The 17,908-nt window shown below is 43.1% G+C and overlaps 1 protein-coding gene across 1 annotated transcript in view; it reads right to left on the bottom strand.

Moving 5' to 3' along the window:
* The window catches only part of lrch4 (leucine-rich repeats and calponin homology (CH) domain containing 4), a 46,066-nt gene that overhangs the window by 7,272 nt on the left and 20,886 nt on the right, over positions 1–17,908 (bottom strand). Inside the window, exons 2-17 of the mRNA XM_076087222.1 lie at positions 13,969–14,113; positions 12,883–13,012; positions 12,647–12,752; positions 10,488–10,734; positions 9,204–9,300; positions 8,791–8,923; positions 8,562–8,650; positions 8,414–8,466; positions 5,149–5,301; positions 4,794–4,862; positions 4,555–4,609; positions 4,397–4,460; positions 2,995–3,096; positions 2,819–2,916; positions 2,578–2,715; positions 1,421–1,498 (exon numbers count right to left, since the gene is read on the bottom strand). Coding sequence (XP_075943337.1) covers positions 1,421–1,498; positions 2,578–2,715; positions 2,819–2,916; positions 2,995–3,096; positions 4,397–4,460; positions 4,555–4,609; positions 4,794–4,862; positions 5,149–5,301; positions 8,414–8,466; positions 8,562–8,650; positions 8,791–8,923; positions 9,204–9,300; positions 10,488–10,734; positions 12,647–12,752; positions 12,883–13,012; positions 13,969–14,113 — 1,757 coding nt within the window. The remainder of the gene's footprint in view (positions 1–1,420; positions 1,499–2,577; positions 2,716–2,818; positions 2,917–2,994; positions 3,097–4,396; positions 4,461–4,554; positions 4,610–4,793; positions 4,863–5,148; positions 5,302–8,413; positions 8,467–8,561; positions 8,651–8,790; positions 8,924–9,203; positions 9,301–10,487; positions 10,735–12,646; positions 12,753–12,882; positions 13,013–13,968; positions 14,114–17,908) is intronic.

Here is a 17,908-nt window from a genome sequence, read left to right as displayed (position 1 = left end):
AGTGCTTTCTATTGCTCTAAACGTGCTGTAGTGTATTCTTTGTTTGTTAAAAGGTGCTCGGCTGCATGCTCTATATGGCTCAGACATCCAACCAGTGCAGCTGTGGAGTGTCAACACACACTCTGTGGGAGCAGCTGTGTGTGTGAGAGTTCAGTGAGCGTGTAGAGCAGTTCATCGGTCATGTGACTGTTAAAGGACCGCGCTGCTCCTCTAGAGTAGCAGGTAGCAGTAGAGGACGTAGAGCAGGGCCATGGCCGCACAGTAGAAGAGCAGGAAGTCTGTGGACAGCAGCGAGGAGGACGACCACGAAGGTGAGGAGTGGCGGGGGGATCGGTCCTCTCCCGGCTCCCCCCCCCTGGTGGCCAGCAGCGCCGTCACACAGCGCAGCACAGCGGGCAGCTTACACAGAAGCACATCAGAGCACGCACACATGTCCGTCTGGACAGGAGACACACACACACACACAGGAGGAAAATACAAGGAGTTATATTAGGAGACAAGAGGGACAAAACAGAGTTAGGATTGGACTGATAAGTGTGTTTTGAAGCCATCATCTGGCCCATATATCAGTCCAACCCTGACAGGAATAATGGAGCAACACAACTGAGCTTAAAGCACATGGAGAATTCTATTCCAACTGACTCATAGGGATGCCCCCAAACCTGGTTCTAAAGGAGTAAAAACCCGGAGTATTGATGCGGTCCAGAGTTAACGGTTCTGCTGTCGCTACTTTAGAAGTTCTGGAGTGAGATGTCCTCTTCTCAAACCTCCTCTCTCTGTCTCTCTGTCTCTCTGACACACACACACACACACACACACACACACACACACACACACACACACACACACACACACACACACACACACACACACACACACACACACACACACACACACACACACACACACACACACACACACACACACACACACACACACACACACACACACACCTCCAGTAGAGGCTGAGCACAAACTCAATAAAACCTTAAACAGTGAGAGGAAACAGCAGCAGTTCATCACAACATGTAGCCAACAAGCAGAACATCAACCTGTTTGTCCACTGCAGGTAAGGTTAGTGATGATATACGCAGTTTGATCAGACGAACAGGATAATCAATGAAAGATAATCACTAAGAGAATTGTTTAGCTGGGAATGTATTTTAAGGATTTTGGAACTTCTTGTCTTGCTGCTCAAGAAACTTTGTTTACATACAAAAGTAAGAAAGCGACGTATTTTCTAAATTGTCACAAAATAATCAAAAAGAAGCAATAAGAGTATCGATAAGGAACCGAACCGATATTAATGAGAAGAGTACTAGTAACGGTCCCCGTCCCTACGTACTACTGCTATGATGGAAGAACATTGTGTTGTACTGAGAGGACAGAGAGTGAGAACCCAATGAGACCGGCTCTTTACCTCAGTGACGCCCAGCTTGCGACAAGCAGCAATGAAGTTTTCCACGTTGAGTCGACACTTTGCTGAGCTGAGTTTTGGCTGAAAATAATATAAAAAAACACATTTAGGGAACTTCATGAAGCGCAATGATTGATGAAATGCTTTGCTTAGTATAAACAGTTTATTAGTTGGGATTAGGAATTCTTAAATAGTGGCTTTTATTTATTTATATTTAAGGAGAAAACACCTTTTATTATACATTAGTAAGAATTCTCCATGTTGTCATGTTTAGCGGTTGACTTGATAAACGAGTGGACATTTCCACACATCTAATTAAAAACGAGTCACGTCACTGGCTTGCACTCAAGAATTCACACTAATATGCCAATATTATATTATTTTAATGGATTTATGCTTTCATATAACAGTGTAGATACCAGCTTTAAAGGAAGAATGTACATATTAATAATCAATGTACATTGAATTGATGTGATCAAACAGCTGAGTGCATCGCCACCACTCAGCCTCTGCTTTGAGACACAGTGGGGGGGGGGGGGGGGGGGGGACAGTCTGATTGATCTGATTGATTAGACGGGTGTTTTGCTAACAGCTAACGGATGCTAACCGTCTAACGGACACTGCTGAGTAGATCACAGCCGCTCTGCTGCTTACAGCTTGGCGAGTTAAATTTAGTGGTAAATGTGTATAAAGTCTCTTATATGAGGACTTGCAGCCGATTGGCTGAGGAGGTTACCTCAAAACTACTCCTCAATAATCAAAACGTTCCAGGGACTCGCCTCCCAGCTACTGGGCAAAGGTGAAGCGAGAGTCTGTTGGATTACAAGCAGCAGCCAGAGAGCAACACACTCTGCTCTGTAGGTTGTTCAGTGTAAATACATGCATCTATCCTGTGCCTTTGTGTTGGCCGTGGACCTCACTGAATAAAGACCTGGAGACAAAGCTGAGACGCTAGTGCAGACATCGATTATAGATTACAATGACAGCAGGTCTGTAGAGATCTGCACCTTCTAGTTGCTTATGGATTGGACTTTGATGTTTGTGTTACTTCTTTAAGTTACGCAGCCTTGTGAAAAATACAAGACTGACGTGGAACCATTCAACAAACAAGTGATCATCACGCGAGGAAAACTGACTAATCCTTGAAAGGATGGACTCACTACTGCCGGGGAGGGAATGTGGATGATCGACACGGAGCGGGGTCGGATCTGATTGACCAGCTGACAGAGGACGGTGCCGTTGGATAAGGCCTCGCCCAGGTCCTCCGGTAGAGTGATCTTCAGCCGCGACTCCAGAGTCTATAAATACACAATAGGAAATGTTGTCATACATCTTTTGTGAAGAGAAAGTAAAGTCTGCCCTCAGAAAACCAGTGGATCAAACTAGCTAAAGCAGGTTTACCTTGCGTAGTTGCGTGATGTCCGGTCTCTCTTCTTTAGGAGAACGCAGCATTGTGCGAGACTCACTTCTGTCAGACTCAGCGAGAGTAAAGGCTGACCCTGACAAAAGACAATGGACAGTGTTGGAACGTCTGACGCACTGAAGGTGTGAAGCGCGTGCCTTGTGCTGTTGTGTACCCGTGGGTTTGACGTTGCTGCGGGAGGAGGTGCGGAACAGGAAACTGTTGGGTCTCTGGGCCTGACCGGGTGGAGGAGACGTCTTCGGGGAGGGGGGCACGTCTGACACAAACAGGTCAGAGTTACAGATGCACTCACACATACAACGTTTTTATAACCGTGAAATCAAATAACATGACGCAAGAAGTCTGAACCAGCATTGAGGAGTGAGGAGGACACAGGATGGGTTGAAAGCTCAGGGAAGAGCAACTAAGTGCACCTTCATGTTTCTAAGATCAACTTTTATCCTCAGAATAATACAACATGGAATAAAGTAGTTCTTTACCTTTTCAGTCAACAAAAAGAGAAACACTTCTTAAATGCATTCATGTGTAATGAAAGGCCATAAGAGAGCGTATCCTAAATAAGACGCACGACACAATAAACACATCCTAACTTATAGACGGAATACCAAGTGAAACAATAAATGACCTTCAAGCCAACCTTCAGTGCTGTCGTTTACAATAATCAAAACACACAACGTGACTGTTTTATGAGCTTCTCTTTTCAATTCCATCATTTTCCATATGGGGAGTGCATCTGTCCTCCTCAATAACAGCAGAGTAGAAAGATGATTATGTTTAAATCATCATCATCTAGATTCCCTCTGAACTTTAAAGACAACATGAAAGTCTCTCAAAGCTTCTGTGACTGTGATGAGAACTGCAGTTTACAAGGTCAAGAATGAACTTTGAGTCTCATCATCATCCATGTTTTACATCGTGTGCAGCCAGTTTAGTTTCACCAGTGAGACAGAGGGAATGGTTGGTATTGAGACAGTCGGAGGAGACATCAGCTAATAAACAGCCGGCGGTAGACAGCAGGCTGAACCTCCGTCTGTAAACAGACACACATCAGTGGATCTAGTGACTGGATCTATATTACAGCTGTTCCTATACACACTTGTATTATGTAGTAAATAATACAGTAGCTCCTGTATTATGCAATGAAATAATAAAACCACTAAATGGAGCTTGGTGAAGTAGCGCGGGATCATCAGTGTAATTCAGGAGGTGTTTACCACAGAGGTCTCCTCTCCAGAACAAACCAACCGCCTGATTAGAACTGATAATTCTGATTAAATCAGCTTCACTAAAAATCATCGATGCTGTTTGGTGGACACAGGACGTCATGGGGCCGCTAGTCGAGCTGCCGCTAACATTTGCTCAGCTTGTTTCTCTGATAAACTCCACAGAGGGGCAGTCCAGCCCGGGAACCCAACACCCGGACCCCTCTTGCTGTGCGGTGACAAGTGCTAAAATAAGTCTATTCTTTTTTTAATGTTCCATATTATCCCTGAAAGTAAACTAAACTAGCTTTAAAAGAGAGGTGTGTGTGTGTGTGTGTGTGTGTGTGTGTGTACCTGTTCTGCTGTTGGAGCGTTGCAGAAGTGCATAAGGAGACACTGAGCTCATCTGATCAGCACTCTAATAAAGAAGGAAAACAATTCAGCAGTTCAACAATGTCCAGCTGTGGCGCTCTCAGCTCTGCTCACTGGAGGAATAAGGGGACACTACTCACTGCACAGCGCTGCCGGAGGCCTGAGTGGGAGCTGCTGTTCTCTGGAGAGGCACCACTAGGGGGAGACACACACCAACGATTGATCACGACAGAAAAACACTTTCTACACCCTCAAACCTCCGTCCATTTGTAATTCAGCACAGACTGAGGAAACGCTAGGATGAATGAAGAGTAGAACTTGGAGAGCCACTCAAAGTCATAGGTCTCTGTGTTGTTGCTGTTTAAAAGGCCCTACTTACGCTGAGCTACTTCCTGTCTGTGGTGTGGTGGCCACATGACTTCCTGCTTTGGTGGAGGACTTCAGCAAACTGCAAAATTAGAGTTTTGACATGGAGAGCGTATAATTAGAGATGACAGACCTCTGACAGAGAGCTGATCCTTACTGTATGTATGGAACACACTGCTTTACACATAAAAGCTCATATTCACTGTTCTACTGACAGAGTCATGTGACCTGTGTCCAATCCATTCATACACTTCCTCTGTGTTATGAAGCTTTCAATGCTTTATGCCAGAGTTTACTGCTGACAAACGTTTCAAAATACATTTGAATTTGAACTCGTCGCTGCATGAAGAATAAGAGTGAGTATTGACCTGGCCTTCTCTCTCTGCTGCTGCTGACGCTCTCTCTCCTGCCAGATGAGGAGGGTGCCCGGCCTCCTCCGCTCCTCCAGGGTGGGGCTGGAGGGGGACAGGGGAGAGGAGGAGGCCGATGACGGGGGGCCCACCTCCACACGGAGGGTGGACCTGGAGAGGAGAAAGAGTTAGAGAATGCCAATAAGGCAAGGAAGAACTCAATATTATGATACAAATATGAAACACGTTATTTGTTGAATTTGGCCAATCCTCATCACTGCCAACTCCACTCCAACTGTCACATAATGTCAGATTTTGAGGTATGAACTTGGTGAACTTGTTGCACCTTCCAGGAGTGAAATACCACCCAAATATGATAGGTTAACTAAGAGTTACTGTTGTCTGATTTGACTGACAGAAAATAGCCCAATCACAGCCTCAAACCATTGGTAACAAAGTAACAGCTATGGAAACGTCTGTTATAGGGTTATGGTGAGAAGTCACAATGAAGCACTTTGTCCTGAGACACACTGCTGGTTTTACCAGTAGAACGTTTAGACAAAACCAAACTAGTTATATAACCAAAAGCTTATAACAGAGCTGTAGAAATTTGAAATGAAATTTGGAAGTGTGCTGTCAATCTGTTCTTCCTAAAGTTACAGCACAGTCATCTCAATCATACCTATTCTTTATTTTCCCACATTCATTTGAGAGCCCTCTCCCTCTCTTCTAGATCCTACTGTAGTCTTACAACAGTTGGACAGTAAATAGTAGATTTGTGATATGCGTTTGTTCACATTGTCTTTGAGCAATAAACTAACTTGGGTCAATCCTGGGAGCCTTCCTGCTTGAACTGTATGACATTTCATACCCGTAAAATATCTGAAGAAATGTCAGACCAGAGTTTGATAACCACCTCTCAAGACCCCAAAGTGTCCCCTTATAGATGCACACATCTTCTCTCCTTTTCATACCCAGAGGAAGGTTTTCTAAGAGCCAACGTCACAGTGCTACTGAACATGATGGGTGTCTCATATATTTATGAACATCTTCACCGAGGGACTCAGAATGGCTGTGAATGTCTTCACATTAGTTGAGGTGAAACAGTAAAGGATGTAAGACAGGTCTTGTATCTTGAGAGTATGCTCTTCAATGTGGCTCCAGTAACATAGAGGTCTGTCTCAGAAACACAGGCCCGGTAAAGCAAACCCGCTCTTTTCAAAAGGCCTTTTGATGTTCTCAGCACCTTACATTCCACTATTGCACAGAAAAAAACAAGGAGTTGTACTTTTTCTTTAAAGGATTTGAGGAGTCCAACTGGCATGGACTGAAAGAGCTACATAACATTCATCATACCCATTCTTATTATAGAGGTCTGACTCATCGAATGCACTCTTTAACTCTTCATTGGGGGAAATCATCAAATGGTACAAAAGTCTAAGTAGTCACAGAGGCAACAGAAAACATCTTTACTATCAGGTTCAGGGTGAACTGTTGGGACCAGAGGCTTAGGCTTAGGTCAATGTTAAACTATGTACGCAGATTACGTAAAGATTGTACATGAGGTGCATTCAGGTTCCAAGCACTTTAACAACTAGAAATGAGTACAAGAAAAAGACTCAAGTCTATTGAAATGATTGATAGACTTGCATCTTTATTCTGAAGGCTGGTTTGTGTAAAGTCATTGCATCATTCAAATGTAAAAGTCTGTTTAGAAAGTGCGTGTTGAGTTTCCATTTTAGGTCTCAGTATTCTATTTTTAGGAATCCCAAAGGAAATGTTGGAGGAAGATTTGGAACATCCGTTTGTTCAAGCTGATTGTCCAGTGAAGGAGTAACAGCTCAACTACATCTTCCTCAGTCCAGTTACCAGAGCTACAGCATGTCTTTACTGAGGAGTTACATGCTGAATGAATATTAGTCATTTGAGAGAGTACAGTTAATAAAAGTCAAAGGTTTAGAATAAGACATGCTGCTTGTTGCTCCAGAAGCTGAGAACAATGGCTCTGTGTCACATATTAATATGTAGCCAATGGCTGAGACTCTGAATCCCAACAATGTAGTTCTCTTGGTAACGGAACAACAGAGCAGCATGATACAAGCTGCCTGCTGGGCTTCAGCACAAACGGACGTATTAAGATACAAGTCGTGTGAAATATGCTTTTATCAGTCGGTATCACTGACGATGGAGTTGGTACGCAGAGTATTTTATTTGTGCATTAAGGTGTTGATAGAGCTACAGGACCGACTGCGTACTAACGTGCACCATTGGAGATTCCCCATGGACACGGCAAGAACTGTGGTTCCCTCACATTGAAGAAGCTGGAACCAGAGAAGGTCTTTTGTTCTTGATAAGTCACTTAAATGATTAATGGATTATCTAAATCATAAGCATGCATTTCCTCCACCAAGTAATGAACTAATAGTTTCAGCACCGTATAATAGCGTGAACTTACAGTCCCTCCGACCAGCTTTGTTTCACATCAGCTTTCCAAAGATACACGGACATTTAGACAATGCCGTCATGTTGCCACATTGTAATAAATGTCTGGGCGAGTCGACACTGTTAACTTCCCAAGATAACAGCACCCACAAACACTCAACATGCAGTTTGACGGGCACTGCAAGTTATGGGAACAGAAGTGTATTGACTCTTCCCAGCTCTTCAAACACCGTGTGAAGTGACCTTGTGAAACCAGGACGCAGAGAGAGAAACGGTGGTAAAACATCGTCTGTCTTCATCACTTGGAGTGCCTGAGTACATAGTTTCCAACCAGAGAAGCCAACACACCGCAGAGTTCCGATGAAGAATCGTGACAGAAAGAGGCCGAGTACACTTAAAGGTGGAAAGGAAATGTTTTCAAATATATTGCATACCATGATGGCACAAGAGCTGTAAACAAATGAGAGCTTGGAAGGTCATTATTAGCAGCTAACGCCAAACGTGTCACAGAAGCTGAGACACTTCCCTTAAAGCCTCTTGCTCATCGTCCTTTCCTCTCTGAAGAGGATGAACACATTTATAAAACCAATGTTACCATTTTCTGCTTTTAACTGATGTTCCAAATTTGCGGAGTAAACCATTTTTTCGTTTTTACTTCAAACATATATTCCAGTTTTTATGTGAAATCAGTATTCCAGTTTATACTTTAAACCAATAAACTAAGCTTTAAAACAATATTCCTTTTGTTGTGCCATAAATCCTATTGCTGTTTTGTGTCGTAAACTTACTAAAAACAAAGCGTGCCATACAAAGCGTATGTTTTACAGGAGGGTTAACAAACCGTTTGCATGTTGTGTCCTGGGTGTGGGACGATGAAGAGCTCTCCCTCTGCTCCTGGAAATCAACGACACAATCAGTAACCTTGTTCTGAGAGAACACACAAGGCAAGATGTTGAGCAACAACACATGGGTCTGAGAATGACTGGTACCAGAGGAGGTGCTGGATTCCTCCTGATCTCCTCCTCTTCTTCTGTCACACTGCTGTCAATGAAGTCCACATGCCCAGCATCCCCATTCACTGCAAAGAGTGTAGAAGGGTCTTAAGAGTTTCTCTATATGTGAAAACAAATCTACGGTTTCAGAGAGACCTACATTTTTTACACAACAATACACTTAATTACATGAACTACAGATTAAAGCATGTCTGTCCTTCCTCACCTTTGTTAGCTTCCAGAGGAGATCCACTCTCCTCCTCTTCCTCCTCCTCCTCCTCCTCCTCCTCCTCCAGGTTCCTCTGGTCTCTGCTGACCTCAGCCATGCGAAGGGAACGCTCTGAGAAGTCATCTGCTGACTGGACACAAAGACAGATTGGAGTCATTGATCTGAAGTAGGTTGTTAACACTATAGGATCAGTAGGCTGCATTTCTTTTGTATGGTTGTTTTTGTCTAGGATGCTTTTTTCACTTGTGAGATACACATGTCTGACCGTTCATCAGCATCATCAGATCTTAAATGCAACATTAGTACAATCACATACTTCTGTTTGATCAACATATAATGAGATGATGTGGTCACTTGGGACACATATCAGGGCCGTGTACAAATGACGGAACTGTCTAAAAGAGTTTTACCTCATTCCCAGACCAGCGCTTGCTGCCGCTGTCGACACTGTTGAAGCCAGAATCCAGCCCTCCGAACTGACCTGTGAACAGCTCCTGGTCTGACAGACTGCAGGGAAACATGTCGAACACACATTAGGATAAGTTAAACACACACACGCACCAGCAAATACACAGCAGTGTTGTTTGCAGACGGTTACATGGTGGTTCATTAGTCCAAAGGGAAAAGACTGGTCCGGATCAGACTCAGAGCTCTATTGTCTAATATTATCTCCGTCCTTGGTCCTGTCTATTACATGGAAATGGCTCCCTAGGCAGCTCAAAGGGGTCCATTCAAGTTTACCGATATTTGCTTAACCCTGCTTCCTCTTAGTTAACCCTTTCACTGTCGTCACTCATCTTCCATTTCCCTATTCTACATTTACTGTAACTCTTGCCATTCATCCTCTCACCTCATGGTCACGTTGTTCCTATTTTGGTAGAAGAGTGTGTGCATGTTGTGATGGTGAAAAATAGTTATTACCACAACACCATTATCCTTTAAAGACTAGTTGTAGTAGCTACCGCTATCAGTAAAAAAGCACTTATGTCCAACTGTCACTTAAATGGATGTCAGCAATGCAACACGTTGCTATTACCATCAACACTCTTTCTGAATTGTGTTAATGTTGTAGTCAGGTGTCAGCTACCTGCTTTACTGTCAAATAAAAAGGTACAATACCTATAAGACTGAAGCCACTTTAGTTTTTACCATCCGTTATTGTAAAACTCAGTCTGAAGCCGAATCGTGAGGACAAAAGCACTGGCTCCCTTTGATTCCACGGTCTCTATAAACCAACCCACTGAGGTAAGATCCCATGACTACACAGAGAGCCTCCATGAAACACTCTCCTACTAATAGTTCAACATTCTATGAAACAAGCTGATTTTCTCTCTTTCTGAGAGTGAGATGAGGCGATCTACATCAACGTATGTTAAGTAGAGCTCATGAGAAGGTTAGCCTAGCTTAGCATGAAGACTGGAAGCAGGGGGAAACAAACATGTACCTACCAACTCCTCTAGAGCTCCCGATTAATACGTTGCATCTCAATCTCTCAATGGGTACACAAACATTAAAGTTCAGTGGTAGAACTATTTCTTGGCAGACAATAGTTCATCCATCCGCCCAGCACTTCCATGAAGCATATCCAGCTAGTTGCCAGACAGCTTCTGTAAATGAGTTTGTTTCATTCTTTCTCCTACTCCTTGACCATCTCCTCCTCCAGTTACTTGCTCCCTCCCTCCAGTCTCCCTCACCAGCTGTTGAAGCCAGTGGGCCTCAGGTGCCTCTCCAGCTCCTCCTGGCTCCTCTTGCAGGCCTCCATGTTGAGGTACTTGAAGATGTGGTATTTGCCCTTGGAGCAGATCTGCGCAGGCGGCATTTGCAGCGGGTTGTTGTCCAGCAAGATGCTCTGGAGGTGCCGGAGGTGGCGGTAGCACAAGGGCACGTGGGAAATGCGGTTGCAGGACACATCGAGCCGGACAAGGGGGAGCTCGGATATTTCTGGGTGGTGCAAAGAGAAGGGAATGTTTCAGGCTCAGGGTCGTTTGGGCCTCAACTTGTTGACACTTCACAAAATCTTCATTTCTTTTACACATACCTAAACCCTAAGATTATGACGACACTTGACTCTTCAACTCATTTCTGTGATTACACTTAAAATAGTAGTGTGTAGGATTTAGGGGATCTATAGTGTGTTAATAACTTAGTGTATAATCACCTGAAACTAAGAATGGTTGTTTTCGTTTTGAATGAGCCCTTCATATCTACATAGGGGGCGGGACCTCTTCACAGAGTCCGCCATGCTGCACCACCATGTTTCTACAGTAGCCCACAAAGGACAAACCAAACACTGGCTCTCGAGTCTTTCCCGTTTCTATGTTACCTGAAGGCCACCGTAGTTCTCTACACACTTGGAAAGGGAGGAGTAAGTGGAGGGGTATTCAGTTGGATGCAATCTGCAACCTCACCGCTAGATGCTACTAAACCCTACACGCTGCTCCTTTAAAAAGTGAAAGTTTTCTTGTAGACAAATAAAAGTTCTGTTAGTCAGTTTCTCACATTCATTGTGTGTACTCTTGAGGTTTAACAAACATTTCATCCTTCCTGCAGTGTTAGGCACTGCCTGAGGAGGTCATCCAGGATTCATAGAACAGTAGTTACATTCATAACTCATTTTTACTTCCTCATAAAACCTTTGCAAAGCCAACTTTTTAAGTATTTTAAATTCTACATTGTTAGAGTACATGTTAACTCACTTGCAATCTTCTTTTTTTCCCGCCTTTACTGGCTCTATGCTACATTTCTTTTGCATTACCGCCACTTAATGATCAGTAGAAAAGTGTGAAACAATTGGCAGGAATGTGTGTGAATCCTACGATAGACAAGAACGGTAGATATCAGCAGCACGTCTAGAAACTACAGGTTACCTTTAAACTTCAACTTTCTCAGTACAACTTGAATTGTGATTTCAACTTCTTCCAGTAATTGTTTTTCTACTTCCACTTTAACTTATGTCAGTATTTCAATTATTTGTAATGTTTCAGCAACTCCTGCACACATGTTTCACATTGAAAGTCTTAAAAGTCCTTTCCAGGTGGGCTGTTGGATGGAGAGGGTTGAGTTTCATTGACCGTAGCCTAAAAGCAATAAACAAAAACAAGCAGAGTGGAGGCTCCTGGAAGTAATGAGTAGAAGTTTGCTGTCAGGCAACACAAAGTGAGAGCAGCCGTGCTGAGCCGTTTTTGTACAGGTCATTCCCCCGCCCTTCATTTTAACACGCCTTTATTTGTATTTAAGGCGTAACAGTTTATATTATTTTAAACACTATTTCAATCAAGTGTCAGGACAAATATGTCCATCATATTCTATAACAGCTCTTACACTCTTCACTTTAACCAGTACACATAGACAGTTTTAATTTAACAATGGCTAGATCTCCATGTAGTAAATACTTACATCACACAACACAATTCAAACATGAACACATTTGAATTTATAAACAGCTGCTGCCAGCGTCTCCTGTCCACTGCTTCTTGTCCAATGAGGCACTAATGGTGTAAGATCCATTAGACTTGCAGTCAGAAGAAGTTCAATACTTCTAATGTCAACAATCGATAGCTCACAATAATGATGTAATTACCATCTAACTTTTAGAGAGTCTACATTACAATCCATAATGTACAGAGAGCTATAACCTGGTTAGGGTGTTAGTTAACTTATTCTATTGCTATAGATGCGCTGATTCAATGATAAACTGTGTAATGGGGTCTGGACTAAGACCCTGCTGAGGATGCTGGGGTTAGTTGGGTTCATAGAGGAGCAACATGAGCTGAGCTGGTCACACTGGGGGTTTTAAAGAGATAACTAGAGCAGGTGTGCGGTCAGTGGATGGTCGAGGATGTGGTGTCTTTACCTTCAGGCAAAGTGGTGAGCTGGTTCCTCCTCAGGTTCAAGTCCCTCAGACACTCTAGCTGGCCGAGCTCTGCTGGCAAACACTGCAGCTCGTTACAGCTAACATCCTGAGAGACAGTAGAGATGGTATACTGTCATTGGTCAGTGTGCGATCTCTGTATTCAGTCTATGACGAGGCCTCTTGATGAGGTCTATACACAGAAAGATAGTGTTGATGAGTTTGTGTGTGCATCATACCAGCTGTCGGAGGTGTGTGAGTGAGTATATGGAGGCGGGCAGTGAACACAGCTTGTTGTTGCTGACTATGAGCACTCTCAGGAGGGGAAGCTGGAACACAGACGAGGGTAAACTGGACAGAAGATTACGACTGTGGAGACAAGAGCACAAAGTGAGGTCATTCAGGGGGCGTGGGACTGACAGTCAGTCAGTCAGTCAGTCAGTCAGTCAGTCAGTCAGTCAGTCACTCCAGATCACAAACTCAATCACAGTGAATTGTTGTCACAGAGCGAGCCTATAGAGAATGTGCAGCTACATCTAGTCGTTGGTGTCTTTGTATTGTGCAGTACATTTGCTACACTTTTGCTGCCTGTATCAGCCACCTGGAGGACTTCTCTGGTCTCCTAGCAACAGTGTTGTAAGACGGTTTGGACAGGATTTGTGCGGCCTGTCTTCATCTCCACCATAAACAAACACCGAAGCTCAGATGCAGTTCTCGTGTGTTTAGAGGCCTCATGCACACTGTGTCAGTGTTGACTCACGTCTTTGTGGTGTGTTCAAGTACAACTTTTAAAGGATAATCACAATGCATTACAACTTGGGATTTATTCATTTGAGTTTTTACAGACCAACTTCCTGGTTAAACTTTGACCTACATTTTGGATGCACTAATTTTCAGCTTTTCCAAATGAAGTATAAAGTCTACATTAGTCATCCCCTACCACCGCAGCAGACTGCTACAGAGCAGGAAACCTGTCTACAGCGCTGTGACTAAACTCAATGATTCAGCTAAAGAAAGCCCAATAATGAATTACAAAACACTTTATAGGCTATTATTGGTTCTTCTTGTGTTTATTGGGACCTTCATTTGGCTCAGTCTGTTCTTTTCTCATCATTCCGCCACAAACCCCCCAAAAACATACTGATTTTGAACTTGACTGCTGATCGAAATGATGGACTTTATCCATCAGAGGAGCTGAGCAGACGGAACCATCGGTGTGTGACAATGTTAGTTTGGGTGCGTCGGGTCCGTTTTTAACAACTGTAACTCCACAAACAATAGAATAAGAGGAATAGACCTGGACCGTGAGCGTGGTGTTGCCTTACCTGAGGTTGAGGTAGGTGAGGGCCTGGAGGTTGCCCAGGCTGGAGGACAGTGAACGCATCCCATTGTGGTAAAGGCTCAGCGTCTCCAGAGAGATGAACTGACAAAGCTCCTCCGGCAGCTCACACAGCCGGTTCTTCGACAGATCTGACAAGACACAAAATGACCAAACGTTAGACTGGTCCATCAGTTCCTATAGTGTTCACACTGATGCTGCACAAAGTAAAGGAAGACATCTGTTAGTAGACACTAATGACTGAAAGAATAATATTCAAGGTCTACCGCTAAAACAGAATTGGAGTCACTTGATTTAGAGATGGGAATTACCAAAAAGCTCCTGAAAATGATAACTACAATTGTTTTGGGGCAGAACATTTTGCAATATTACAATTTGATATTCAAACTCTTTTTGATTTCTGGAGCTGAATTTCTGGAAAGTTCTGGAAATTCTTCAGATAGAATGAAGCTTGTTTCGTTTTTTTAAAAACTTAGATGCACGGGTGTTCCAGCTGTCTAACATGCACACCATGTACTGCAATGTACTTCCCCACGTCGACCCATCGAAACTGTTGTTCCGTGTCATTCACCTCTCTCTCCCCTCATGTTTCCTGTCACTGTCAACTGTCAGATAATGGCAATATGCCATAGAACTAATTATATGCCAAAGAATGAGAGCTTTCACCAAAATATCTAACAATAAATAAATCCCCTCAGTGCCAAAGACCAAACAAAGGACAAAGAATGGAGGTTGATGGAATCAAAAACAAATGTGTCCAACCCCCACAAAACAGACTTAGGAAAGCCTGAAGTTAAAGGGTTAACCAAGTCAGTTAGTGTTGGACTTCCATAGCACTTTTCACAAACTCAAAGCAGCAGAGGCTGATATATCCTGACTAAGTGTGGGTCAAGCACAATCCTACAATTCCCATGACACCCCTCGATAGAGCATCTTTTGTTCCAGGTGTCTGTCTCCTGACACGTAATGCAAGCTTTCTGTGATCACTTCGTAGGCCGACCTTAACCCGATGACACCAATCCCCTTCTTACTTTGGTTTTACATTCTGTGTAATCTTGTGCCTTATGACAGCATGAACACTATGAGAGCGAGGAAGCCACACTGCTCAACTATAATAATCAACTATTTTCTGTTGAAGTAAAAATGTCAGACAATGTGATGGTCAGTTTATTTTCTGCCATTTTATGATTAATCAAGAAAACTACAGATCAATTCTCTGATGAAAATAATTGTCAATACTTTTCTGATGTCAGGCATGAATCACTTCAGCCCTAAAAGTACAAAAGAAACATTCTCGAAGTTCTAATCCCGTCTCCATCCATTATTTGTTCAATAATCTCCATTTATGCCACATCTTTTTTTTTCTCAGGTTTTTTCTGGACGTACATTTTTAATGACTCCACCTGCACCAAGAGGCGTTACAGTAACACATCCAATCAAATGGATTTGGGACGTACTATATATATAATAGGCAGGTGTATATAGCTGGTGGGTTGCAGCAGCTAGCAGAGTGTCACCATGTTTGGACATCAGCATTGTGGTCCAGTTGATGGATTTCTTGTGGTCCTCCTCCTGATCCAACAATGCTCCACATGCTCCCTGAGCCACGCCCACTTCTGAGCAATGGAATCCATGCACGATTTCTTATAATTCTTATAATCCGTTTTACTCTGTAAAACATCACTTTTCTAAAGAGGTTCTAACTGCTATTTCACAAGGATTATAATGTTTTAAAATGACCTGGTTGATTTTGAACATCTCCCACCATCTTCTCTATTTTCTGTCCCACTATTTTCTTTCCTCTCTCCCTCAAAAGTCTCCTACCTTCCTCCTCCCAAACCTCCCCCTATATCATGACTGAATTACTGAGCGTGCTCAGTATAGACCCGTCATCAACATATCCTCCTCTCTGTATCAATTGAACTCTACTTCACGCCGCGTGTGGCATAAAAGAAAAGTGAGCACTGTGCAGCAGACACAATGAAGCATCAATAGATGGTCTATAGAGCTGCAGTGATTCCAAAAAGCCCCATTAGCACGGAGCGTTCACTGGCAGCAGCATGAGACACAAGTCTGTCAATGGCAGACAGCCCAATGGCTGTTTATTGATTGCTGTTGGAAGCGGCAGGGCTGGAGGAGGCACTTCCTCTCTTTGTTGTAGAGCGTATATATGGGGGCTTTTATTTTGGAAGAATTAAGCTGATGAATTCACATAGAAAGAATTCTATGACTTTTGTTACTATCCAGTCAGATGGGCTGATAACTATGGGACACAGTCACTGATAAGACATTAGAAAGACATGGTGCAGGTTCATTCTATAGACATCTATGGTAACATTGAGTGAGCCATAGCATCAAGGGCTTTTCCATCAGGACCATTGTTTAAGTATCCTGGATTCAGAGCAGAGTTTGAACTTCCTATTACATTTGAAATATGTTTTCTTTCTGGCCATGATCTCTCACAGGATTCAAAGTTTCATGAACACTTTCCTGAGGAGTCATTAAGTTTCTTCATCAACCTCAGAGCTGAAACTATAAATCCATTAGTCTCTTGACAGGAAATAAATCAGCAGTTCTTCTGATAATCGTTTTTAGTAATATTTTTAGCAAAAATGTCTAACATTGATTGGTTCCAGCGTCTCAGTTGTGAGGACTTGCTCATTGTCTCTGTCTCATGTGATGGTCCAGTAAATGTTTTAGGGTTTCAGACTGTAAAGCGATCTGAAGACATTTTAGGGGATTTTGATGGCCGTTTTTCACTATTTCCTGATATTCTAATACAAAACCAATAATCCAAAAAAAGAATCAACCGATTAATCAACTATGGAAATAATTATAGTAGAAGGTTTTGTTAAAAAGAAAAAGAAAAACTATTTCAGATCTCTAAAAATAGCTGAAACCTTTACATGGACAGAATAAGAGAGAGGACAGCAGTAAACATACTACTAATCCATGTTCCACATTAATGTAGGAGTGAACAAAGAAACCAGACCAAGGGTTTCATCAGAACCATTTCACATGGCCTTAATAAATACAGACGCGTGGTTCAATGAGTGTTGTGTGAGCAGTAAACGTGAGAGGCTGGATACTTTACAGTAGCTCTACAGCCTGATCTCCCTCCGTCCCCACTGTCCCATAGCTGGAGGGGAGCCGTCTGAACAATAGATGGGGGTGGAAGTAGTAATGTGTGTGTGTGTGTGTGCCTGCTCTGGGGGATGGAGATGTTATTTCTTTAGCCAAAGACAGCCAGATATCTGGGAGCTCAGGTTTGGTTTGAAAAGGAAGAGATGGTTTGGATGGAACTTATTGATGCTGTAAAGGTCTTTGACACACACACACACACACACACACACACACACACACACACACACACACACACACACACACACTAAAGCTATTCTAGCTTTTATCTTAACCTTAAACCCATGCCTAACAGAATTGGTGGCCCATATTTGGTCTCATTAAATACAAAAATATAAGAATACACACACAAAAGTGGAACACCGCCTTTCCCTGCTGTCTTTATTTTTATTTTTTTACCCAGGAGGCATTTCTGCCCAAATGTCCTGGTAGCCGTTGTAACAAAGCCAGACCGACTCACAACGAGCATCATGGGAGAAGCATGTGCTGCGGAATGGACAGTGGGCTGCCATGAGACAGCAGGACGCTGGCTTCAAACAGACGAGCTCTGTGGTTCAGAGCCAACTCCGTCAGCTCTACAAAGCCGCATGAAGAGGAGGAGGGCCAGCTGATCCTTCCGGTTAAAGAGCCGACTCACACTGGCCTCATTTTGTTTCAAAGTTGTCCACATCCAGCTGAGACGTTCACAGCTGGCGTTATAGTAGTGACTAACCATATGTGATTACATGCGTCTTCTATGGCTTCACACAGGGGATGGTTGTGGCTTTGTTCCCTCAGCTCAGAGG

The sequence above is a fragment of the Anarhichas minor genome, unplaced genomic scaffold (assembly GCF_050575085.1).
Source record: "Anarhichas minor isolate MPS153535 unplaced genomic scaffold, ASM5057508v1 ptg000009l, whole genome shotgun sequence".
NCBI lineage: Eukaryota > Metazoa > Chordata > Actinopteri > Perciformes > Anarhichadidae > Anarhichas > Anarhichas minor.
This window is presented reverse-complemented; position numbering and strand designations above follow the sequence as displayed.